We start from the raw sequence: 25,345 nt of genomic DNA on the forward strand, positions 1-25,345 counted from the left end.
TTTAGCAAAGAATAAATTAAGAATAATAATAAAATATCAAATTTTACATATGACTAAGAAAAAAAAAGTAAAATTAGGATAGATGTTTCTGACTTCTAAATACCATTTATATTGTAAGAAATATATAGAGTTATGAAATTTGAAAACGTGAAAGTCCTGCTGTACTGCTTTAATTTAGTCAATGTCTTGACGTTGGATTCTCATTGGTCCTTTCTATTCTCAGTCAGTAAATTTAGTAAGAAAAGTAAAAGGAAATCGTACAAAGCTCCCAAAATATCTTGCAAGTTGGAGATCAATTTCTAATCAATCTGAACTTCAAATTCCTGCCAATGTTTGGAAAGATATGGAATAAGTGAGAAAAAAAGTATCACTTTCTTTAATGCATGTTACAAAATTAAAATAACCTTTAATTGATGTATGTATGGTACATGTCATATTACCTTGGTAATTCAATAATATGTCAATCAGATTTATAAGTGTCCTTTCCAGCAAGCATTGTTGAAATAGGGAGCCCTCTACTAAATGCTTGACTGAATAGCAAGCGGGTTTGGAACACTGACACAATCGTGAACCTTGACAAAACGAATATTGGCATGAAGATTATTAATCCCATTACATAGTCATAAGCTCTAGATAGATCTTTCACTGTGTCCCATAGTCTAACTCCTTTCAGCCATACCTTCCATGCTTGTGCAATCTTGAAAGCCAAGGAAAGAAGGAACATCAACATTTTTAATTTTTTTGATGAATGAAGTACTTACATAGAAATTTTTCTAGGTTGGTATGAAAGTAATATATATATGGCAATATTTCTTTAATCTGCCTAAAGACATGTCATACAATAACAAGTTAACCCAAATAATAAAGATTGTTTTTAACTTGTGTTTTAGAAGTTCTAACTTACCTGAATAATGGCCCATCCAGAAGGCATGAAGGCGATAATAGCAGCAAAGCAATCTGATATGGTAAGTCCAAATTCCACAAATAGTACTGTCATGAGTGACAAGAGGCAAAGAAAGCGAACTGCCTTGAAAATACGAAACATGAGCTGAATGTTACTGCCAAATCTTTGTCTTCTCACTGATTCCATCTGATATGCTCATACGGAATTCATACAATAAAAAGAAGACCAATTAATTAAAATTGCAGAAATTTGAACTAATTTTAACTGTACAATGCTCTAAAAGTTCCCCTTGTTTGATTGAAAATAAAAATATTTTACATCTAAAATTTAAACTACATGCAAAATTTCACTTAGTAAAACTTTTGTAGCAAACAATTAGTTAGGCTTAAATTGAAGAAATAATGGTTTTACGGGAAGTCACTAGTCTTGATCCCTAGCTAGCATTTATGTACCTTTAATACAATGAGTATTATTATTAAAACTGCCCAAGAAAGTCCAAATACCTACAAGGAAAAAGCAAATTGGTACTCGTAAGATGACATTATAAAACATGCAACCATTCATAAGATTTGAGAATACAAAAAATGAGTTACTTTACCAGCAAATCTTTGTTATGATGAGTAATATCCATGTGGTAGACAATTCCATATTGGTACATAAAGAAGCGAAATGCAAGAATTATCTCAATTATTTTCCCCCTGATATTTGAGTATTTCAAGTGTTGATTTTCTTCATCCCACCAAGATTCCCAGCTTTTATCAGATTCAATACCAATGCCACCAGGATTTTCCATCCACCGCTTCCAATCTGTCCAATCATCCACTGTTTTTTGCCAATCAAAGCCAGAAGGATTAAACAAGAAAGGAGCAAACAACCAGGAAGTGGCCAAAAACCACATTGAGATTGTGATGAATAAATAAAGATGGGAGCTGCGGTATGACTCCCCATAGACTTGATAAACAATCAGTAGTATGAGAATCTCTAGACCCTTCACAAAATGACTTCGTGAATACATCCTGTAGTTATCAGCAAACTTTGCATGGAAGACAACAAATCCCCGACCAGTTGGTCTATATCTAGCACCCCCATGCAAGAGTGTTCTCCCGTAATAATGAGCTCTTGTTCCAAGCTGGAAAGCAAAGAACACAAAGGCTAGCTGCAACTGCATGATGATAACATCACCCAAGGCAGTGCGAAATCCCTTCTCCAAGCCAATTTCCATAACCATTGGCAGCACAAACAGTAAGCCCAACTGAACAACAGACTGAGTTGCCAAGGCCTCTTCAAGGGCTTTGCTCCGATGTATCTTAGGACTTTGAAGAATTTCTCTCTCAACTCCACTCAAAACCATATATAAACGTCCATATAAGAAGACATACACAGTTAATACAGTTACCTGACAAATTCATAAAGTCCAAGCGTTACCATAAATATACTCTATAGAACAAAAGTGCAGTCACGTCTTTAATAGTTATTTGTCTAGTTATATCTATGGTTGTATTGTACGTTGTATATTTCAAATATTTCATTATATAGTCATATAAAACATCCCAATTAATAGAAATAACATAAATATCTTTTAGAGGTATATCAGTATCTTATCTTTTATAATTATTATTTCTTTCTTTATTTTTTTCCTCTTCTATCTTTAAGTCATTCCTCATTTTTGAGATAAGAGTTTTCTCTATAATAACATGATTACAGAATGTAATTTGTGTTACAAAATGATTGACAAATGTTCATTTTTCAAGTTGACATCAAAGCTTCCTGATCTAGGATCTCTGTTTCCACAGCAAACACAAACCACTGGTGCCTCTCTATAGCTCCTGTCATCGTTAATGTTGGTGGTGGGCCAAAAATGGTCGCCCCACCCTGTCATGAGATTGTTAGACAATTTAGAAACATGGAGGACATCATGTAATGACAGAGATGAATGTAGTTGGATGCTTCCGGTTCAAACAATAGAGACACTTTATCCATTGGCAACTTTAATGGGTTGAATAATGGAAATGCAGAGCTCCCCAGATTGGGAGCTCTCATACCAACTTGAAAACATTGATAAATTCGTCTCACAAAATACATTCACTAATCATGATTTTTATAGAGAAAACTACCATCTCTAAAATGACAAGATTATGACTAAAAGATAAAAAACAAAAGATAATGATAAATCCCTAAGATATTTTGTTTATAAACCCTTAAGATATTACGTTATTATCAACAATATATCCTAAATTTTTATCCTCAATATCTCCTACTATCTTTCTCCAATTATAACAAGAATTTTGTTTGAGTGTATTACTTATGTGGTTCTTTCTAGGGGTAGTGTTGCCACTATATTTCTATCGTGTTCTTTTCAAACTGTTAGAATAGTGGATTAAGCCTAACTCAACCCTACAAAACCGGCTTGTATGGTGAGGGTTGAGTTAGGCTTAATCCACTATTCTAACATGGTATCAGAGCCATTTAGATCCACTTTAAAAATGGGCCACCCACCATTGATGCATGCCTCATAGGCGTGAGGGGATGTATTGGGAAAAACCCAAGTCCCGCCAATCCTAGATCATTAAAAAGGGTCACCCACCATTTATCCACGTACCAAGCCCAATAGTGCTGGACGTGAGGGGATGTATTGGGAAAAACCCAAGTCCCACATCGACTAGAGATTAGGCAATTGAATAGTATATAAGTGGAAAAGCAACCCTCACCTTACAAGCCGGTTTTGTAGGGTTGAGTTAGGCTTAATCCACTATTCTAACATGGTATCAGAGCCATTTAGATCCACCCGCCAATCCTAGATCATTAAAAAGGGCCACCCACCATTTATCCACGTACCAAGCCCAATAGTGCTGGACGTGAAGGGGTGTATTGGGAAAAATCCAAGTCCCACATCAACTAGAGATTAGGCAATTAAATAGTATATAAGTGGAAAGCAACCCTTACCTTACAAGCCGGTTTTGTAAGGTTGAGTTAGGCTTAATCCACTATTCTAAGACAAACTATGGCACGACTTGTGCTCTCTATTAAGACAAGATCCCCATAATGAGATTTAATTAGTTACCATGCTACTGAAGTATAAGCCAACTGTTGTGAAGTAGAACGACAACATTCTATAAAAGTCAAATCGTTGGCCAAGTCGATAAACATCTCGACTAAGTGTTTGCTCTCCATTTCCATTTGCAACCCTAGCCTCAAAAGGCGATAATTGATTCATGCCAGCATCATTCCCTTTACCTACTTGTATGTATTCATGATGTGTGATAAATCCTTGACGTAGTGTTGAATTGAACCCTATGTATGTTAAGCACAATTAGTAGAACATTCCCACCCTAAAAAATCTACAATATGGATTCAAATTGAACTCTATGCATGTTAAGAATAATGAATAGAAAATTTGGATGTCAGATATCGTTTTCTACTCAACCATATAATACCTGCAAATATATCGTCACTTTGGTTTATAACTTTTGATGCTTTGCTTATGCCACCTCTTGTTATGTGGAAGATTCTATCAAATATATCAGGATGACCATAATGAAATCGGACCCTACAAATTCAAGAATTAAAGAAAAAAGGTTAGAGCATAGATAAAAAAAGGGTAAAAAGAGGCAAGATACATTCTATGGGAATTGTTACGGTACGCATAAAAATTGAAGAGTTTTGGTACCTTAAATTACAGGAACAAATAAACTTTTAAAAAATAAACTCTAAACAACATGAATTTTAGATTAAAAATTTATATAAGATGAATCAATAAAAAGATTAATTTAAAAAAAATATATCAAAAAGTCAATTTTCATAACAAATTTTGTTTATATGTGACAGAACTAAAAAATTTAAAATAAAAAGTTATAATAATAATACAAAAACATTAAAATAGAAAATAAAAATAATAAATAATACAACTGAAGAACTAATTTATACTATAAATTCAAAAAATTATCACAAAAGAAAAATTAAAACATATTAACAAAATATTAATATTAAACTATTTAATTATAATACATATATACTACATTAAGATAAAAATTTAAAAATATAAAAATAATATAAAGATATAGAAAATTTTATAAAAATAAATTATTAAAAATAGTAAATTAAAATAAAAATAAAAACAAGTAATTACAATAAAAAAAAAAAATTAGACAACTGTTCCGGTATCCTAGATTTTATAGTGGGTACCGTAGAATTTTCTATATTCTATTCTTATTTTAAATTCAATTGCAGCACAAGTTAGCTCTACTCATGCATCAAGCCCAATATTTATAAGGACTACACCATAATGAAATTAGACCCTACAAATTAAAAAAATATGGATTACTTAACTAAAGTGAAGAAAAAGGGTTAGAGCATAGATAATAATAAAAAAAAGTATATATCTTATTCTTGTTTTAAATTCAATTGCAGCACAAATTAGTGATGAGTTTGTGCTCTACTCATTCACCAAGCGCAATATTTATAAGGATTACACCATAATGAAATCGGACCTACAAATTTAAGAATATGGATTATTTAACTGAAGTGAATAAAAGAGGTTAGTGCATAGATTAAAAAGCAAGACATATCCTATTCTTGTATTTGATTCAATTGCAACACAAATTAGTGATCAGTTTATTCTCTACTCGTGCTTCAAGCCCAAGATTTATGAGGACTACATTGGCTTTATCTCTATTCAATTTCAGACCAAACAAACCTCTTCAGACCCAAAATAATGAAGGTAAGGGGCCTCAATTAGCGAGACTAGGGGATCATCAATCACTCAAAAAAGTCCATAACTTTCAAAAAGCATGGTAAGGCACGGTGAGAGCACTGCAGCAGGAAGAGTATCAACCTTCTTCTTCAAAAATTTTCCAGAGGTGTATGGTGAATCTGATTTATGGAAGGTCTTTCAAAGATGGGAGAGAGTATGGGAAGTTTTCACAGCAAGAAGAAGAAACAAGTGGGGACAATGTTATGGATTTGAGGTTCCTTAATATGCAAAGTGACAAACATCTTGAAGAACAACTGGATAAAATTTATTTTGGAGATATCAAAATGCATGCAAATATTCCCAAATACCGCAGAGGAGATTGGCAGAATCAATACAGAAGGAGACAAGTTGCTGAAGGCATGATCAACAACAAACAGTGCGGGTTGGACAAAGGAAATAACAAACAAATCTAAGTCATATGCTGAAGCAGTCCAACAAGGTAAACCGGGAACGTTACAAATTTGGAAGGCTAAACAAGTCCCCGAACAACGAAAGGAAAATGAATCTTGGAATGGTTTAACCTTATTGGTTAAGGAAGAAAACACTTAGTGGATAAGTAAAAGCTGGAATGGAAAACTCAAAGATCTAACAATGTTTAACAAGCTGCAAGAAGCAAGAATTCTAAACGAAATGCTAGATGCAAAGGTAAGATATATGGGAGACGACATGGTGCTCATCTCAGGTGTGGAAGAAAATAATCTCAGAGTGGGAGGCACAATCCACGGGTGTTTGGTCCTTTTTCCATTCTATTCAGAAGTAGGAACCTCATCTCATTCCAGGAAATAGATTAACATGGGTTAGGTGCAGTGAGATCCCAATTCAAACATTGGGGCAAGAGTGCTTCTCTAAAATTGTCGGTACGTTGGGCACACTAGTCTTCATAGATAATGACACAACCACACTCAGTAGATTGGACTTCGCGAGGCTGCTGATTAAAACCTCTTCTCTACACCTTATAAACACCCATTACAAAGCTAAAATCAATGGCGTGATCACACAAATTAGAATCTATGTGGAAGTGGTAGTGCCTATGAATCACTGTAAATGTTGGATGGAGTAAAAGTTCAATGCCATTATCCTCTAAGGATAGTGACTTGGTTTTCAACTATCTCTTCTCTTCTTAAGTATGTTCAGCAGATGACATAGGAGAAGAAGAAGAAGAAACAGTCATGGTGAACAAAAGGAAGGTATAGAGGGAACCCCATACAACAAATGAGTATGATTTGTTTGTCAAAACATATAAAGGGGAGGATTTGGTAAAAAGAAATGACAAGCAAGAGCAGGAGGATCAACATGTGCCATGCTTAAAGACATCAACGTCGGCGTAACGGGACTAGTTACACTTCCAACAACAGAGAGAAATCTCCTAAAGGCTTACGTGGGATTGATAATTCTAAGAATGGGCTAATTGGGCCCAACAAAGACGAATGTCAAAAGGCTAATGAGATATACACTTCCTTCTTTTTATAAGTACACTTCTTTTATTTTTTTTAAAAAATTCTAAAATATTTATAATTTTTTTAATTTTTAATTTTACATCTCTAACTTTTAATTTACTATTTTTTCTTTTTACACACTTCCTGCCTTCTCTTTTTTAGTTTTCACACGTACTATCTTGTTTTCTTCTAATTCATCACTTATTTTAGTGGATAATTTTAGTTCTCTTGATTTTTATATTACTTTCTTATTTTTTCACTTATTTCACTTTTTCATATGTACCCAAATCATAGAACTAGTAGGCGATAATATTGTAGGTACATGTAACTTCATCGACAGTTTCTATCAAACTAGACACGTATTTTTTCTTCTAATACTTCCTTTCCTTTCACTCCTCCAAAAACCTTAACATTAAGTTTAGTGTCATGAAAAAAATATTTTTACTATTTTAGAGTATTATGCAGATAGTAAAATGAGTGTAAGAAAACTAAAAGAAGAAGGAAAAAAGAATAATATAAAACTAAAAGAATTAAAATTACCTACTAAAATAAGTTGGAGTGAAAAAAATTAAAGAAGTACATGTAAAAATAAGAGAAAAAAGTATGTAAAAAAAATATTAAATTAAATATTAGGAATACAAAATTAAAAAATAATAAAAATTAAAGATATTTTAAAAATTTAATTATTTTTTTAAAAAAGAGGGCGTACTTAAAAAAAAAAAAAAAAAAAGAGGTGTATATAAAAAAGGTGTGTATTGGACTTAGCACCCCGTTCACACATGACCGGTGACCAAATTGGAAAAGGAGAAGAATCTCATAATCAAGGCAGAGAACAAGGTATACAACGATTGTGTACATAGTTGGAAACAAAAACCTCTTCAAACTCTCAAGAGTCAGAGCTTGAAGACCCAGAAGCTGAGTCGCCTTTGGAGAAAACAGCCATACACATATTTGCATCGTTTGTTGCTGAAACGCAACCGATGGTCATCCAATCAAGAACGAAAAATGATTCACAGGAGCCGAATAGCACTGATCAATGTTTTCTCCCAAATTCCAAACCTGGGGCTTGTGGGGATTGGGACACTTCCAGCAATGATGTGCTTAGAAAACAAGTAAGACACACCACTCACTCTCTAAGAGAAAATAAAATAATTCCTTTCTTTGTTCTTGTATGGTATTAGAGCTTTGGGCTCTAAACCTTGTCCTCTCTGCGAGGAAGAACACATGGAGACTATCCCACCAAAGAATGACAAGGCGGATTCCCAACCTGGTGCGATTGATAACCTATCCCAAGCTTTGAGCCTCTAACTCACGGTGCACAAACTGAATGGTAAAAAGTTACCTTGAGTAGGCACAGTTTGTGAAGCTAACAATGGAAGGAGATGAAGGTTGGGCTATTTAACTAGAGAAATTAAGCAACTAGAAAAAGATGACCCTACATGGAAGAAAGTGGAAGGCTGAGAACTCCCTCATCATGTCATGGATGATTAACTCCATGGAATGTTCTATTGGAAAACCTTACCTTTTCTTATCAACTGCACAAGAAGTTTGGGAAGCTGCGAAAGATTGCTACTCAGATTTTGAAAATTCTTCTCGGATATATGACCTTAAAAACTAAGTTGTGGCAGTCCAAGCAAGGAGGTCAGGATGTCACTACCTACTACCATCTGTTCCTAACCTTATGGCAAGAGTTAGATCAATGTTATGAAGAAGATTGGGAGAACCCCAAAGATGCTGAACGGTTCAAAAAAAGGGAGGAGAATGATCGAGTGTATTAGATTGAAAAGGCCAAATGAATGATGATGCTACATGCTCCGGAATCATCCTTTAAACCACCAGTGGAAGGATCAACCCTTGCTACCAAAGGGTTTGATGCTGATGGAGATAGAAGAAAAAAACCAAGGTGTGAACATTGTAAAAAAACCATGGCATACAAAAGAAACTTGTTGGAAACTTCATGGAAAACCAGAAAACTTCAAGAAGAAATCCAACAGAGAGAGCAACGCTTTTCAGACAGCCACTGAGGAGGTTAAGGGGCCTTTGTCTGTGTCTGCAATAACTCCTTTCACTAAGGAACAATTGGAACACCTACACAAGCTTCTCTCTCCCATATTGACAACTAACCTGTATTGCTCTTTGGCCCAAAAAAGTACTCACATTATTGCTTCCCTCTATCATAGTGACAATACCTTAAAACCCTTTGGATCGTAGATTCTGGGGCTACTAACCATATGATCGGCTGTTGGAAACTCTTTTCTTCCTGTAGTCCTTAGCATGTAACAAGAAAATTAAGGTTGTAGATGGTTCTTTTTCTGCAATTACTAGCATAGGATCCATCCCTTTGTCCTCCTCCTTAACTTTACATAATGTCCTTCATGTTCCTAATTTGTCTTGCAATTTGCTTTCTATGAGTAAAATCACTCCTGACTTAAATTTTGATGCCATTTTTTACTCTTCTAGATATAAATTTTCGAAATTTAATTCAGTGAGGATGATTGGCAATGCTAGAGAAATTGATGGACTCTATTTGTTTGAAGATGATAAGGACATGGGAAGACATAGTCAAAGCTCTTGCCCCTATTCTAGTCTTATTTCTAAAGAAAATGAAGTTATTTTATGGCATTATATGTTAGATCATCCTAGTTTCAACTATATGAAACATTTATTTCCCAATTGGTTCAATAAAAATAATTTGTCTTCTTTTACTTGTGAAACATGTCAATTGGCTAAGCATCACCGTTCTTCTTACCCTTCTCAACTATAAAATCATCCGGCCCCTTCTTAATCATCCATGTTTGGGGTCCTAGTAGGCATCCAACACCTTCGGGTAAATAGTGGTTTGTCATCATTATTGATGACCACACTAGGACTACATGGGTGTATTTGATGAAAGAAAAATCTGAAGTTAAGTCTATCGTGAAGGCTTTTTTTCAAACGGTGACAACAAAATTTCGAAAAGGGGTTTAAATATTTTGAGAGAACAGAAAGGAATTTTTCAACAAGAACATGAGCAATATTATTTTACTAGAAAATGGTAGTGTGCATCAAAGTTCTTTTGTAAACACACCCCAACAAAATGGGGTGGCTGAAAGAAAAAATAAACATTTGTCGGAAGTGGCTCAATCTCTTCTTTTCATAATCATGTGCCTAAATAACTTTGGGGAGAAGCTGTCGTTACAGTTGCCTGTTTAATTAATTGCATGCCAAGCAAAGCCTAAGGTTTTAAGACTCCAATAAAAGTTTTTTTTGAAGAATTTTCCTAAAAATAGGAGGCTGCCCACTATTCCCTTAAAGGTATTTGGGGGTACTGTTTTTGTTCATAAGAATGAACCCAACCAAAGCAAATTAAGTCCCTAAGCCAAGAAATGTGTTTTCATTGGGTATTCTCCCATACAAAAAGGAAACAAGTGTTTGGATCCAAGTTCTAACAAAATTTTTGTCATCATGGATGCAAGTTTTGTTTTGAATCACAACCTTTCTTTAAGACTCATCTTCAGGGGGGAATATAGGTGAAGATTCGGCTCACATATTTCAAACTTGTTCTCCAATTGATTGTATTTTATCTAAAAATGATTGCACCTTTGCTGGAAATGATTGTGAAAATAATCGTGAAAATGATTGTACCTTAGCTGAAAATGATTGTGAAAATAATTGTGAAGACAACATAGGGCAAGATGAAGGAAACAGTGAGTCTTTAGAATTAGACAGAATTAAGAAAGGAGCATCTTACAAAGACATAAAACCCTTTGATATTGCTTCTCAAGAAGAAAAAAGGACAAAAAACTGAGTCTAAAGAAAAACTCTTGCATGACCAAGAATCGAAAGACCCACAAGGTAAAACAATTCCTGAAATTATTGATAATGTTGAAATTTTTATGATTCTAATCTTCCCATTGTCGTTCAAAAAGGTGTAAGGTCATGTAAACAATATACCTGAGTGGAAGAGGGCTATTTTAGAAGAAATGAAGGCTCTTAAGAAAAATCAGACATGGGAGATGGTAAAGTGTTAGTTTATGAATTATCAAATAGTAAAAGCTTATTTGATTGGTAGAAAGAATGGGGAGACAAATTTATAATGATAGGCTTAGTTGAGAGGAAAACTAGTTTAGAAGAATAGTTGGAATAGATTTGAGTAGTGAAAATGGCTTACTAGTTGCTTGGTACAAATGTTGAGTACATGGCCTATTTATAGGCCTCAAGACATCATTCATGTTTTATGTAGAAAACTCAAGAGATATCTATTTCTAGAGTTTTCTATTTATATATATAATTATCTACATGATTCTAGAATTTGTATCTAGTAATTACTAGCATACCTATGTATTTTTCTATAAGAATCTAGATTATTCTAGAAGTTTGTATCATATTTTAACACTCCTCCTTGATACAAATTTCTCTAACTCCTATCATAGTGCGAAACTGTTCGAATCTTGCTCTTGGCAGTGCCTTTGTGAATATGTCAGCAACTTTCTCTTCGGTCTTGCAATACTCCATCTTGATTTCTCTAGTTGTTTCTGCTTCTCTGATGAAGTGATATTTAATTGCAATGTGTTTTGTCCTGCTGTGATGTATTGGATTTTTTGTCATTGCGATTGTTGATTTATTGTCGCAGTAGATTGTAGTAGGTCCATCTTGTTGTTCTCCCATTTTTGCAAGTATTCTTCGTAGCCAAATTGCTTGACTTGTAGCTTCAGCCGCTGCAACATATTCTGCCTCTGCAGTTGATTGTGCAACTGTTGCTTGCTTTTTTGATGCCCAAGAAAATATTCCTGATCCAAGTGAGAAGGCATAACCAGAGGTGCTCTTCATGTCATCTACCGATCCTGCCCAATCACTATCGGTGTATCCGAGCAAGCTTGAGTTGGTCATTATTTTGTACCAAATACCAAACTCCTTCGTGCCTTGTAGGTATCTTAGAATTCTTTTAGCTGCTCCAAAGTGAATTTGGCTTGGTTTTTGCATAAACCTTGATAAAAGGCTTACAGCATACATTATGTCTGGTCGTGTGGCTGTTAAATATAATAAGCTTCCAATCAAACTTCTGTAGCGAGATGCATCAGCATCTGGTGCTCCATCATCTTTCTGTAGCTTCTCCTTTGTCACAAGCGGAGTAGTGACAGTCTTGCAACCACTCATCTTGAACTTCTTCAAGAGAGCTTCAGTGTATTTCTTTTGACAAATGAATATCCCTTTCTTCTTCTGACTTACCTCAATACCAAGGAAGTAGTTCATCAAGCCAAGGTCCGTCATTTCAAATGTCTTCTTCATGTCTTCTTTGAATTCTGTCATCATCTTCATATTGTTCCCTGTGTAGATAAGATCATCTACATATAAGGAGACAATGAGAGTGTCATACTGTCCTTGGGTCTTGATGTATAGTGTTGGCTCACTCTTACTCCTCCTGAATCCATGATCGGTGAAGTATTGATCTATTCTGCTATACCATGCTCGAGGAGCTTGCTTCAAACCATATAAAGCTTTTCTGAGCCTTAGTACTTTGTCTTCATTGCCCTTGCTTATGAAACCTTGTGGTTGCTCTACATAGATCTCTTCTTGTAGTACTCCACTGAGAAAAGCGGACTTGACATCTAACTGGAAGATATTCCATCCTTTTTCTGCCGCAAGAGCTATTAGAGCTCTAATTGTATCTAGGCGTGCTACTGGGGCAAATGTCTCGTTGTAGTCGACTCCAGGTTGTTGTGAATAGCCCTTAGCTACCAACCTTGCCTTGTGTTTTTGTATGGTGCCGTCCAGATTGAGCTTTATCTTATAAACCCATTTTACCCCGATGATATCTTTGTCTTTTGGATAGTCTACTAGATCCCATGTGTTATTTTTCTCAATCATTTTTATCTCTTCTTCCATAGCCTTGACCCATACTTGTTGCTTTGATGCTGCTTCAAAGCTTTCAGGTTCAAGTATGGCCAAGTTGCAGGTTTCATATATATCCTCCAAGGATCTAACTCGTCTTAGAGTAGACTCTGGTGATGGAGTTTGTTGCTGTGGAGGAGAATGAGGCTCACCTGGGACTTCTATAGTTTTTTCTTCTAGTTGTTGAATTAAGATAGGAATGTTTTTCTCTACTTTCTCATCATTCCAATTCCAAGCTGCATTTTCATCAACTTCAACATTTCGACTAATAATCAACTTCTTGGTTTGCAAGTTGTAGACGCGGTAGCCTTTTGACTGTGTGCTATATCCAAGGAAGATGCCTCGTACTGTCTTGTCTTCTAGCTTGTGCCTTTTCTCTTCTGGAATGTGTATGTAGCAAATAGATCCAAATACCCTTAGGTGCTTTGCTGATGTTTTTTCCCGCTCCAAGCTTCAATTGGAGTCTTATCTTGGACTACCTTAGTTGGGCATCTATTAAGTATCTAGACAGCAGTATAAACTGATTCAGCCCAAAAAGTGTTTGGTAATCCTTTCTCCTTGAGCATCGATCTGGCCATCTCCATTACTGTGCGATTTTTCCTTTTAGATACTCCATTTTGTTGTGGAGAATATGCAACTGTAAGTTGTCTCTCAATGCCTTCATTTTCGCAGAATTTATCAAACTCATGGGAAGTGTATTCTTTGCCACGATCACTTCTAAGTACTTTTATTTGTTTGCCACTTTTCTTTTCGACAAGGGTCTTAAACTTCTTGAAAATACCAAAGACTTCTGATTTTGCTTTTATGAAGTAGACCCAAGTCATTCTAGAAAAATCATCTATGAAAAGAATGAAATACCTGTTGTTATGGAGTGATGACGTCCGCATTGGTCCACATATATCTGTATGGATCAGCTCCAATAAGTCCTTTGCTCTCCATGCTTTGCCTGTTGAAAACGACAGTCGATGTTGCTTGCCAAGGAGACATCCTTCACAAGCTTCACTATTCTCTTTTAGGCATGGGAGATCTCTCATCATATTTTTTTGATATAATAACTTAAAGGCATGTGTATTAAAGTGGCCAAATCTTCGATGCCAAAGCCATGAGTCGTCTACTTCTGCTTTCATGGCAATGTTAGGGCCTTGTCTCAGGCTTATAGGGAAACTTCTATTCCTCTTCTCCATTTTTACTTGGCCAATTTCTAGTTTTTTATTGTCATATATTTTACATGTGTCTCCTTCGAAATGGAGAGTATAACCTTTCTCCATCATTTGGCCAATGCTCAAGAGATTTTCTTTAAGATTGGGAACTAGTAGAACATCAGTAATAAGTCTCGTACCTTTCTTTATCTCCACCATAACTGTGCCTTTGCCTTTTGATTCAACGACAATGTCGTTCCCCATTCGGACTTTCACTTTGACGGATTTGTCAATATCCTTAAAGATGCTTGCATCTTTGGCCATATGATTGCTGCAGCCGCTATCCAAGTACCAACTTCCACTTGTTTCACTATTGGAATCTTGGCTAGCATAGAAAAGATGTTGCTCACCATCTTTCTCTTCAGCAAAGTTTGCTTGATGCTTATTTTTGTTGCGGCAATACTTCTCCACATGTCCAAATTTTTTGCAGTGGCGGCATTGTGGCTTTCGACGATATCGACAGTCTTTCTTGGCATGATTTGTCCTCTTGCAAATGCCGCATGAAGGATATTCATTTTGATAATTTCTAGAGAAATTTCTAGAATTCTCTTTATTTCTAGAAGTTTCTCCATTATTCCTTTTATCTTTATTTTGAGACCGTAATTTGAGCTTTGATTGAAAGGCATTTTCAGTTGAGTCTTCATCATGCCTATTCAACCTTTGCTCATAAGCTTCAAGTGACCCCATCAACTCTATTACTGATAAGGTAGCTAGATAGATCTTTTGTTTGCTTAATTGTTGTCACGATTGGATCATATTTACGAGGAACACTAATTAGAATTTTCTCCACAATTTTCTCGTCAAGAATATTTTCCCCGTACGCTCTCATTTGGTTAACTATTTCTTTTATCTTAGAATAGTAGTCCTTTACGGTCTCAGATTCCTTCATATTTAACAATTCAAAGTTACGCCGTAGAGTTTGTAATTTTACGGCACGTACCTTTTCACTTCCTTCGAACTCCTCTTGCAGCGTAGTCCATGCTTCTTTGGCTGTTGTTGCACCCATTATTCTCGAAAAAATTGTGTCGGTCACAGCTTGTTGCAAAATGAATAACACCTTTGAATTCTTTTGTTTTTTCTCTTTTAACTCCTTTTTTTGAGCCGTAGTAAGGGCTGAGGTGTCTTCTGGAGTAGAAAATCCTTCTTCTATCGTGTCCCATAAATCTTGGAAGGTGAAATATGTCTTCATTTTTGTACTCCAAAAATCATAATTTTCACCATTAAAAATGGGAATAGGGATAGATGATGGTTGAATGGTGTTAGCCATGGATTAGAATTTGTTTTTTGAAAGTGGGTAGAATATTGGGAAATTTTTTTTTTGGAAGTAGTGGGGTAATATTTCTACGCCTAGTAGATGACCGAACGTAGCTCTGGTACCACTGTTAGTTTATGAATTATCAAATAGTAAAAGCTTATTTGATTGGTAGAAAGAATGGGGAGGCAAATTTATAATGATAGGCTTAGTTGAGAGGAAAACTAGTTTAGAAGAATAGTTGGAATAGATTTGAGTAGTGAAAATGGCTTACTAGTTGCTTGGTACAAATGTTGAGTACATGGCCTATTTATAGGCCTCAAGACATCATTCATGTTTTATGTAGAAAACTCAAGAGATATCTATTTCTAGAGTTTTCTATCTATATATATAATTATCTACATGATTCTAGAATTTGTATCTAGTAATTACTAGCATACCTATGTATTTTTCTATAAGAATCTAGATTATTCCAGAAGTTTGTATCATATTTTAACATAAAGCTACCTAAAGGTAAAAAAACTTTGGGATGCAAGTGGGTGTTCACCATCAAGTATAACTTTAATGGCTCTCTTGAAAGAAATAAAGCTTGACTGGTTGCTAAACAACCAAACTCATGAGATTGACTACTTTGAAACCTTCACACCAATGGCAAAGCTCAGCACCATTAGAGTTTTCCTCTCTCTAGCTACAAACCTTGATTGGCCCTTACAACAGTTAGATGTGAAGGAAAAATTGTTGCTCGTTTGTCTATGTGGATGATATTATCCTTACATGACATGACTAGCAAAAGATGAAAAAGCTCAAAGAAACGCTCTGCAGAATTTGAAATAAAAGATTTGGGGTCATTAGGGTATTTCGTAGGAATGGAAGTAGCAAGGTCAAGAAAAGAATTGTCCTTTCACAAAGGAAATATATCATAGATCTTATGAAGGAGACCGGCATGAGTGGGTGTAGACCAGCTGAGACACCTATAGATCCAAATAAAAAACTTGGAGATGGCAAGGAATAGGATCCTGTGGACACTATTCGCTATCAAAGACTAGTTGGGAAACTTATGTACTTGTCTCACACAAGGCCACATATTACATTGTCAGTTAGTCTTGTAAGTCAAATTATTCACTCTCCCTATGAAGAACATCTTGATGATGTTTATAGAGTCCTAAGGTACTTGAAAAGTACTCTTGTGAAAAGGGTTGTTGTTCAGTAAAAATGCTCAGCAATCTATTGAAGGATACATCGATGTGGTACTACACCTTTGTATGGGGTAATCTTGTTACTTGGCAAAGCAAAGAGCAAAGTGTGGTTGCTAGGAGCAGTGCAAAAGTAGAGTACAGGTAAATGGCACAAGGTATTTGCGAGATGGTGTGGTTAAAAAGTGTCCTTGAAAAGCTAGGAATGACAATTACTCCTCGAATGAAGTTGTGCTATGATAACAAAGCTGCAATCGGCATTGCTCAAAAATCCAGTACAACATGATAAAACCAAGCATGTGGAGACAGATCCACATTTTATCTAAGAAAAGATAGAAAATGGAACAGTTTGCATGCCGATTATTCCCACTTCTCAACGAATAGAAGATATTCTTACTAAAGGGTTGTTTAGAAACAATTTTGAATTCCTCATAAGCAAGCTGGAAATGATAGATATTTATGCACCAACTTGAGGGGGTGGTCGCAATTGATATGGTTGAATTAGGCGCATTTAATGCTGTGATATTATTCCCTGTTTCTTATCTTACTCTTTTCCTATTTTACTTTCCTAGTTTTTTGTTTTTATTTTGCTTTAATTAGGATTGTAATAAATCTGCATCAGTATCATATTGATATCTGATCAGATATTGGGTAATATTTTCCCTGTAATCATGCATATTTGTTTCCCTAAATAGAATCAATTCTGCCTTTAAATTAAAAGTTGTACTACTCATTCAAAGTAAAAGAAAATAAAATAATTCCTTTCTATGTTGTATTTATAATGCAGTATCAAAGGAAAAACAATGGGACTAACCTTAAAGGATTTGCCAAAATTCGTTGGCCAATGGTCACGGAGCTGGTCCTAAACCAGGCAAGTGAAGAAACACTGCAAAACAAGAAACACATAAGAAAACTTATGCCAATTCAAGTTTCATGTATATTTATTTCATTGGTTATTCAAACAAGATTTAATACTAGATAGCATCACAAGGTAAACCTTCCAGTAAATATATGCTCTCTTATGCCCAAAATGGTGGGTTGTCGTTGCCCGCTATGTGCTTTTTGAAATTCTTCTAATACATTTCTCATTTTGAAAGATTCTTCGTAATAGTTTTCCTTAACAAAAAATATAATGAAGTTAGACCAGCATTGATTTATACAAAAAGTACTTCTTAATAAAATGAAGTCCAAGGAAAAGTTACTTGATTCATATCTCTGGTCTGCAAGGCTTCTCCACGAGTAAATATAATTGCGTGATTTAGGTTTTCAGGTCTCCCTTCACCAATTATTGTTGGAGGACCAGGTAGCTTGATGCGATATATTTCCTAGTAATGCAATTTATAATAATTTTAATTATAATTTAAGGCTATTTAAAACCCAAAACAAACTCAACATGAATTAAGCAACAATAACATCCTTTAGTTTGTCACATAAATAATCTTTTACGCTAGAATTATTCTAGTAGCATTCATATCAGCTCTTTCATAAATTTTTATTTGTTTCACCTCTTAGATGTCTACTCCCTAATGATTTATTCATTGTTAAGGAAGTGGTTATTTACGGTTGAATAAATAGGAGGTAAATAGCTAATTTTAGTTAAGTTTTGCTTACTTTGAATCTTTTTGTTATGATTTAGGAATTGCGTGTCAATCTTCAATACACATAACTCTTATTTATAATAAAAAAAATAAGAATTTACATGATATGATATGAAATAGCTAGAAGCAAGAAAGGTATTTTCATCTCACAAAGGAAGTACACTCTTGATTTGCTTCGAGAAACAAGGAAACTAGGGTGTAGACCTGCAACAACTCCCCTAGACCGAAATTGGAAGCACAAGATTATTGAAGATGATCCTTTAGTTGAGAAGGAGAATATCAACGCCTTGTAGAAAAACTAATCTACCTATCTCTCACTAGACCAGATATTGCCTACAGTGTTAGTGTGGTCAGTCAATTTATGCATTCTCCTAGGAAGAGGCATCTGGATGTTGTAAATTAGATTCTTCGTTATCTCAAAAGTACTCCTGGAAAGGGATTATTGTTCAGAAAAATGAACACAGAAGTGTGAAGTGTTTTGCAGATGCTGATTGGGCAGGTTCAGTTAAAGATTCAAAGTCTACCACAAGATACTATACAAAAGTATGGGGAAACTTAGTGACATGGAGAAGTAAAAAAAAATCAGTTGTTACAAGAAGCAGTAGAAGAAGCAGTGCAGTGCAGTGGAAATGAATAGTATCAACCTCAAGTAGAAAATTAATAATAATGTCATATACATGGTTTGAGTTGCTCCTCCTTTGAGTTAACTACCATTAATACTAGAAAATTGAATGCAGGAACATCGATGGTCACCAATGAATTTGTCATCAAAATTGTAGAAAAGGCCTTTGTCCCATACCTTTTGAATTTAAGAAACATTGAGACAATTAATTAATGGGTAAGTTTGGGGTTGTGTAGGTTGATGAGGGGTGATTGATGTCAAAGAAGGGTTGATAGGTGGGGAACAAAAAGGGTTTAGCTTGATGTCCTTGGTTTTCGCTTCAATGAGTCCAATTTCGGGTACGAGGCCAAGAATGAAATAGTTCAAAATAACATCAGAATATAGGTCATAATTTGCCAGCATTTTTTTCTCAAAATGTAAATAACTACCTAGTGAATTTTAGAGGTTGAATATCCAAATTAGACCACCCCAGATTAGTAGATTTTCAAAGAACAAGTATACACAACTAAAATTTAATTTATATAATTATAATAAATATGGAAAAAGCACAACTCACAATAAAACATTAAGCCATGATCTTTTGTTCATACCTCATCATATTTCTCCCTTCCCTTGACAAGAACAGAGTAATAAACTTTCTCAGGTTTTCCATCCTTTGTTTCTTCTATTTCATCTATGTAAGCAACACGAAGGGATGAATGCCTGCATGGAATGTTCGATTTTTTCCACTATCAATCCTATTATTATTTTACAATATACAATGAACTAGTAATGTTATGCAAGTGTTGGATTGACTCACGTAAACATCAGACGGAGAATGCTACTATAGCAACTTCTGTCTCTTGGATTTTTGGACTTTTTAAGATTAGCGTACACTTGACAAGAAAGAACATAGGTGAACTTTAAATCAGCCATAGCTTGTGCTATGTCGAGAAACTTCTTATTTTTATTGTAGTAATCCTTTATTCGAAAGCCTTCAGAGAGAGCTGCAACAGAAACAACGTATAGTTGACTTTGTATTTGAATGGCTTCTGACATATCTCAAAATTTGAACTCCGAACACAGTATGTAAATAGAGAAATAACCAGTGTCTCCAGCAAATTCTATGAAGCACTGAAGGATCAAAGCTTGCCAATAGTACATCATTCCTCTCACTAGCAAAAACAAATGGTTGCAAAATAATATTTAAAATTTAATATATATTCAAATCTAGAAATGAAAATATTGTTCATTCCGATCAAGACCTGTTCGATATAGTGTTTGCCCTCTACAAGATGCCCACAGACAAACTAACTCCTTATCATTTTCAAGATGATCACTTTTTAGTCGTTCACTGAAATTGGCCCATTCATCTACAATGCATTAATGCCTGTTAATTGTAATCCAAATTTTGAGAAAAGAAAAGAAAGTACAAGATTAATCATGAAAGAATGTCCTAGAAAATTACAAATTATATTATAATCAGTTCAGTAGAAAAGCTACGGGAATGTTAAAAAAGAATCTAGTAAATAATTAAATATTATTCCACTGACATGGTATGGGCATATGGCAGGTGATTAGATGCCTAAATATATGGCAACAAAATCTCACATTGTATACAATCACAAGCATTAGAGAGAAATAAAAGTTACATTCGATCAAACAAGTAGATTCAAGCCTAATTTAACTTTACAAAACCATCTTGTAAGGTGAGGGTTAATCCCTACTTATATACAATATTATGGGTTTACTACTAGTCGACGTGGAATTGCCAACACACCCACTAGTCGTGGGATCTCCAACACGCCCTCGCACGCGGAGAACTAGACTTCTCAAGCATGAAATTTGCAAAACTAGACATCTACAGCTGATCCAATAGCAACCCGATAGCGAGTGGCACAATAGGCCCAACAACAATAAATAATCACTAGGATATGAGCTTTGATACCATTTTAAGAAAATGAATTGGAGTCTAATTCAATCTTACAAAACTGACTTAAAAGATGAGGGTTGCTCTCAACTTATATACATTACTATAGCATTATCACTAGTTGATATGGGATCTTCAACACATCATAAATATGAGATGAAGAGATTTAAGGGAAAATACAAGTAACACCAAAACATAAAGTGGCCATACATCATAAAGTTCAAAATAGAGTACACGAGTACCATAGAAAATCATTTTGTATTTGGTTGATAAAAGATATAATAGAAGTATGTAGATACTCTATTTATAGAGCTTATATGTAGCAACACTCTAACAAACTAAATGATGTCTCTAACAAACTAATTATTCTCAACTGATTCTATCCTACATGAGAGCCCACTTAATAATCATGAACATAGAAAACTATCAGCCTTCAACATTGTTATCGCTACAAAAGCAACCTTTACTCATATTTTCTAAAACTATCAATGTTAGACTGTAAAATGAGTGCACATTTATTAAAGTGAGGCAGAAATGTAAGTAAGCATTTAAAAATACTCACCGGGATATATCTTGGTTAGGTATGATAAAATTGATAGTCCATCTTCATTTTCCTTATTAATTTCCTCATCAGAATATACAATATCTTCTTTAAAATACGGTGTTAGAACACTGAAGCAAAACTCAAATAAGTTTCATATCATGAAAGCATGAGGAAAATTATGAGAATATTAATATTTAATTTAGAAAATTAGCATTATAATAGAATATACAATGAAGTATATTTATGTTGATTATTGTAAAAGATATGGTTATATATCTAATTATATCTTTACAATTACATTAGAATGATTAAATACAAATAGTCAAGTTGGATATTAGTTATTTTGTAACCGAAGTATGCTTTAGTTCATAATCAAGCTTGGTTTAATGATAATGTTTGTTAGAAGTTAGGAATGGTGGGTTGGTGAGATTTTGGTATGATGTTTGGGTGGGTGGAGAGTGGTTGGCAAAAAAATGAGAGATTATAGTCAAATTCACTTCAAATGAACAAGGTTAGAGTAATATTGTCATTAGCAGCAAATCATGATTGGGACCTGCACTTGTTCGATGTGAAGAATGCATTCCTACAAGGAGACCTTGAAGAAGGAATATACATGGAGTTTCCCCCTCATTATGATGGACAGGTTGTTGTTGGAACTGTTTGCAAGCTAAAAAAAGCTCTATATGGGCTAAAACAATCCCCAAGAGCATGGTTTGGAAGATTCGCCAAAGTTATGACAAGTATAGGCTACAAATAAAGCCAAGGGGATCACACTTTATTTATCAAACATTTAATTTCTGGGGGAGCAACAATATTATTGGTTTATGTACATGATATTATAGTAATTGGGGATGACAAAAAGGAGCAGCAAGTTTTAAGTCAATGCCTTGCCACGGAATGAGATTAAGACATTAGGAAGACTAAAATATTTTTTGGAAATTGAAGTCGCCCATTCCAAGAAAGGAATCTTCATATCTCAAAAAAAGTATATTGTTGACTTGCTTAAAGAAACAAATAAGACAACTTGCAAACCAACAAGTACTCTAGTTGATCCAAATATAAAGTTGGGGAGTGTGGAGAAAGATATTGTCGTGGACAAGAAAATGTATCAAAGACTCGTGGGAAAGCTTATTTACTTATCTCACACTAGGCTAGACATTACTTTTGTTGTGAGTCTAGTCAGCTAGTTTATGCACCAACCTGTTAAGATATTCTATGATATTCTAAGATATAGTTTAGATATATTAGTTTATTTTCTCCTGATTTATAGTTTATCTTAATCCCTAAACTTTAGGGATTGGTTTCTGTTACAAGTCTATTAATTTGATTGTACCCATTAATTCAGATTCAATAAGAAATTATTCATATTCAAGTAACCAAAGGAAGCACATTTACAAGCTTCCCTTAGAATTGTCCAGTATTTAAAAGGAACTCAAGAAAATGGATTTTGTTCAAACGAAACAGGAGTGTAAGTCTTGAAGCATATACAGATGTAGATTATGCGAGGTCAGTTGTGGATAGGAGATCAACTACTGGATACTTCACCTTCCTTGGTGGAAACCTAGTGACTTGGAAGAGCAAAAAATAGAGTGTAGTAGCTAGATTGCTAAAGCAGAACATCAAGCAATGGCTCAAGGAATATGTGAACTTCTATTGCTAAAGGTTATATTGGAAGACCTAGATTAGGTGGGATGAACCTATGAGGTGATATTGTGACAATAAATCTGCAATTAGTATAGCCCATAGCCTGGTGCAACATGACAAAATTAAACATGTCAAGGTGCAAAGAAATTTTATCAAGGAAAAGCTAGATAGTAGCATGATTTGCACCCCATATGTGTCCACTTAGTTTCAACTTGCAAACATACCCACCAAGGGGCTGAACTACATTACCTTTGCAAGAATTATATCCAAGCTGGGAATGAAGAATACTCAGTCACTAGCTTGAGGGGGAGTGTTAAAACCGTGTTGCTCATTGTGTATTTTAGGAAGTCTTATATTTTATCCTTGCAGTAATTTTATTCTTTGTCACAATTGTATCTTGCTATTAATACTAGGTTTATGTATTTATAAACAATCCCATAATCACATGGATTTGTCTCCCTAGAATTAGTTGTCCATATTTCCTAAAATTGCCAGTAGGCTCATGTATATATAGGTCCATTGACCTCATTTTTATAAGAAAAGAAAAAGTGAGTATTATTCATTCTAAATTTGAAAGATTCAGTAGATATTCCAACTTCAGTCCAAAAGGCTATGAGAGAAGAACACTGGATTCTAGCCATGAAAGAAGAAATGAAGACATAGGAAATGAACTCAACATGGGAGATTGTAGACAGACCTAAAGACAAGAAAGTTGTAGGATACAGATGGATATTCACAGTAAAGCACAAAGTTGATGGGACAATAGAAAGATGCAAAGCAAGATTAGTAGCAAAAGGGTACACACAGACTTACAGAATAGACTATGAGGAGATATTTGCATAAGTTTGTGTGTACCCTTTTGCTACCAATCTTGCTTTGTATTTTATTAATTTGTATCATTTTCAAAGGAGGGCAACTTGATTTATATAGCACGGTTGAGAAAGTTAGGTACATAGCTTGGGTTTGGATCTCTTCTATATGGAAACGTGCTTCATTTTCCTTTTATGAGTGGTACTCAAATCCTAATTTGTGTGTCAAATTTCTTTGTTAACTTGGTGGGATGGAAGTACAAAGGAAGCACTGCAATTATAAGTCCTGGTTTTGTTGGAATCTACAACTAAACTGTTTGTTTGTTTGTTTGTTGGTGTTTCTAGTTTTGGGAAGGGAATGTATCTATGATTATTAATTAGGTGGAGGACTTGAATGTAGATACTATAGGCAGGTGGAAAGCTGTCAATTTGTTGATAGAGTATGGTTGGGGTGTTGTAGTGGTGGTTATTGGATATGTATACAACCTTGATGTATATAGCCTATAACCATTGGATGTCAACGTCATTTTGTAAACTTCGAGCACCACTGGTGCCTTACATAAATATATATTAATATTTTGTTGCTTCAAAAAAATATAAATCATGTGTTTAACATTATACAATATCTTTCCCCAATAATTCTCTCTCAACAAAAGTAAACAACCACCTATATATTTGAGAAAGTGAATAATTCATATGTAGATACATGCATGCAGGCACAATAAATGAGGTGGCAATTAATTCTTACCAACAACAAAGAGCAATAGTAATGAAAAACACATCTGCTTGGTATCTTAATCAATCTTCTTTTTTGAGTTAGTCAGAAAAAATGGTTTGGGTAGACCTTGGGTATGGAGCACATTTCATCCATGCATTTTAAAATTTCGTATTTGTTATATATTAAATTATTCATAAGCCTTGGCCCAACCACTTATGCTTTTATGGAAGTTGGCCGTGGATACGGGATTAGAATTATGAGCATGTGGTCAAGTGTTTGATTCTTGTTGCCCTCAGTCCTCTAATATAAAGTAGAATTTCACCACAAGATAGAGTATACCAATGTGTTTCAAGCTTAGAGGACTCTTGCATGAGGTGGTAGTCATGTAAAACCAACCATTCATAACCTTGCCCTTGTCCTTCACATTAATCAATACTCATTCAAATTTTTCCTTTCGATTCCAATCAATATAGCAGTCTAACACAATGACTAACCTGAACGACAACATCTCCCGAACTTTGGGAGCCGTTGGCATATTCATAAATAAGGAGTTTGCAAAGAATGTAATACGGCGTCGGGCTTCTAGATTTTGGGGCACAATTATGGCTGATTCCTTGACTGTCAAAAGCGAAAGAAGCCTAATAACCTACACAGAAGGAACAGAAACTTGTAAACAACAACACATTCAAAAAGAATAATGTAATGTAATGTGTTCACTCAAGTATAGCTGCATGAGTACCTTTCCCATCACTGATCTTTTGTGTGTAAGAGAAGTATCGATGTTGACAAACCTCTCCTTTCTCTCTGCATGATATTGCTGAGGTGTTTGCTGAAACCTAGAGAAAGAAGAACCAAGCCAATATTGCAAAGCCATACTTATTATAAGATTTAAAAAA

At 34.7% G+C, this 25,345-nt stretch overlaps 1 protein-coding gene across 4 annotated transcripts in view; it reads right to left on the reverse strand.

The window, feature by feature from the left end:
* The window catches only part of LOC109811248 (callose synthase 7), a 66,495-nt gene continuing 41,150 nt past the window's right edge, over positions 1 to 25,345 (reverse strand). For 3 of the 4 annotated variants that reach the window (XM_083068438.1, XM_020374930.3, XM_083068439.1), the window contains 17 exons: positions 25,189 to 25,285; positions 24,944 to 25,095; positions 21,297 to 21,406; positions 20,070 to 20,177; positions 19,911 to 19,979; positions 19,625 to 19,811; positions 19,416 to 19,527; positions 17,808 to 17,930; positions 17,603 to 17,721; positions 17,420 to 17,491; positions 4,339 to 4,451; positions 3,966 to 4,195; positions 1,503 to 2,300; positions 1,357 to 1,407; positions 905 to 1,090; positions 441 to 697; positions 1 to 323 (listed from right to left, as the gene is read on the reverse strand). In XM_083068438.1, coding sequence (XP_082924564.1) covers positions 461 to 697; positions 905 to 1,090; positions 1,357 to 1,407; positions 1,503 to 2,300; positions 3,966 to 4,195; positions 4,339 to 4,451; positions 17,420 to 17,491; positions 17,603 to 17,721; positions 17,808 to 17,930; positions 19,416 to 19,527; positions 19,625 to 19,811; positions 19,911 to 19,979; positions 20,070 to 20,177; positions 21,297 to 21,406; positions 24,944 to 25,095; positions 25,189 to 25,285 — 2,764 coding nt within the window. In that variant the 3' untranslated portion in view covers positions 1 to 323; positions 441 to 460. The remainder of the gene's footprint in view (positions 324 to 440; positions 698 to 904; positions 1,091 to 1,356; positions 1,408 to 1,502; positions 2,301 to 3,965; positions 4,196 to 4,338; positions 4,452 to 17,419; positions 17,492 to 17,602; positions 17,722 to 17,807; positions 17,931 to 19,415; positions 19,528 to 19,624; positions 19,812 to 19,910; positions 19,980 to 20,069; positions 20,178 to 21,296; positions 21,407 to 24,943; positions 25,096 to 25,188; positions 25,286 to 25,345) is intronic. The other variant, XM_020374931.3, reaches the window with a different exon arrangement.

This window comes from Cajanus cajan, chromosome 2 (genome assembly GCF_000230855.2).
Source record: "Cajanus cajan strain Asha chromosome 2, NIPB_CcT2T_4, whole genome shotgun sequence".
NCBI classification, from domain to species: domain Eukaryota; kingdom Viridiplantae; phylum Streptophyta; class Magnoliopsida; order Fabales; family Fabaceae; genus Cajanus; species Cajanus cajan.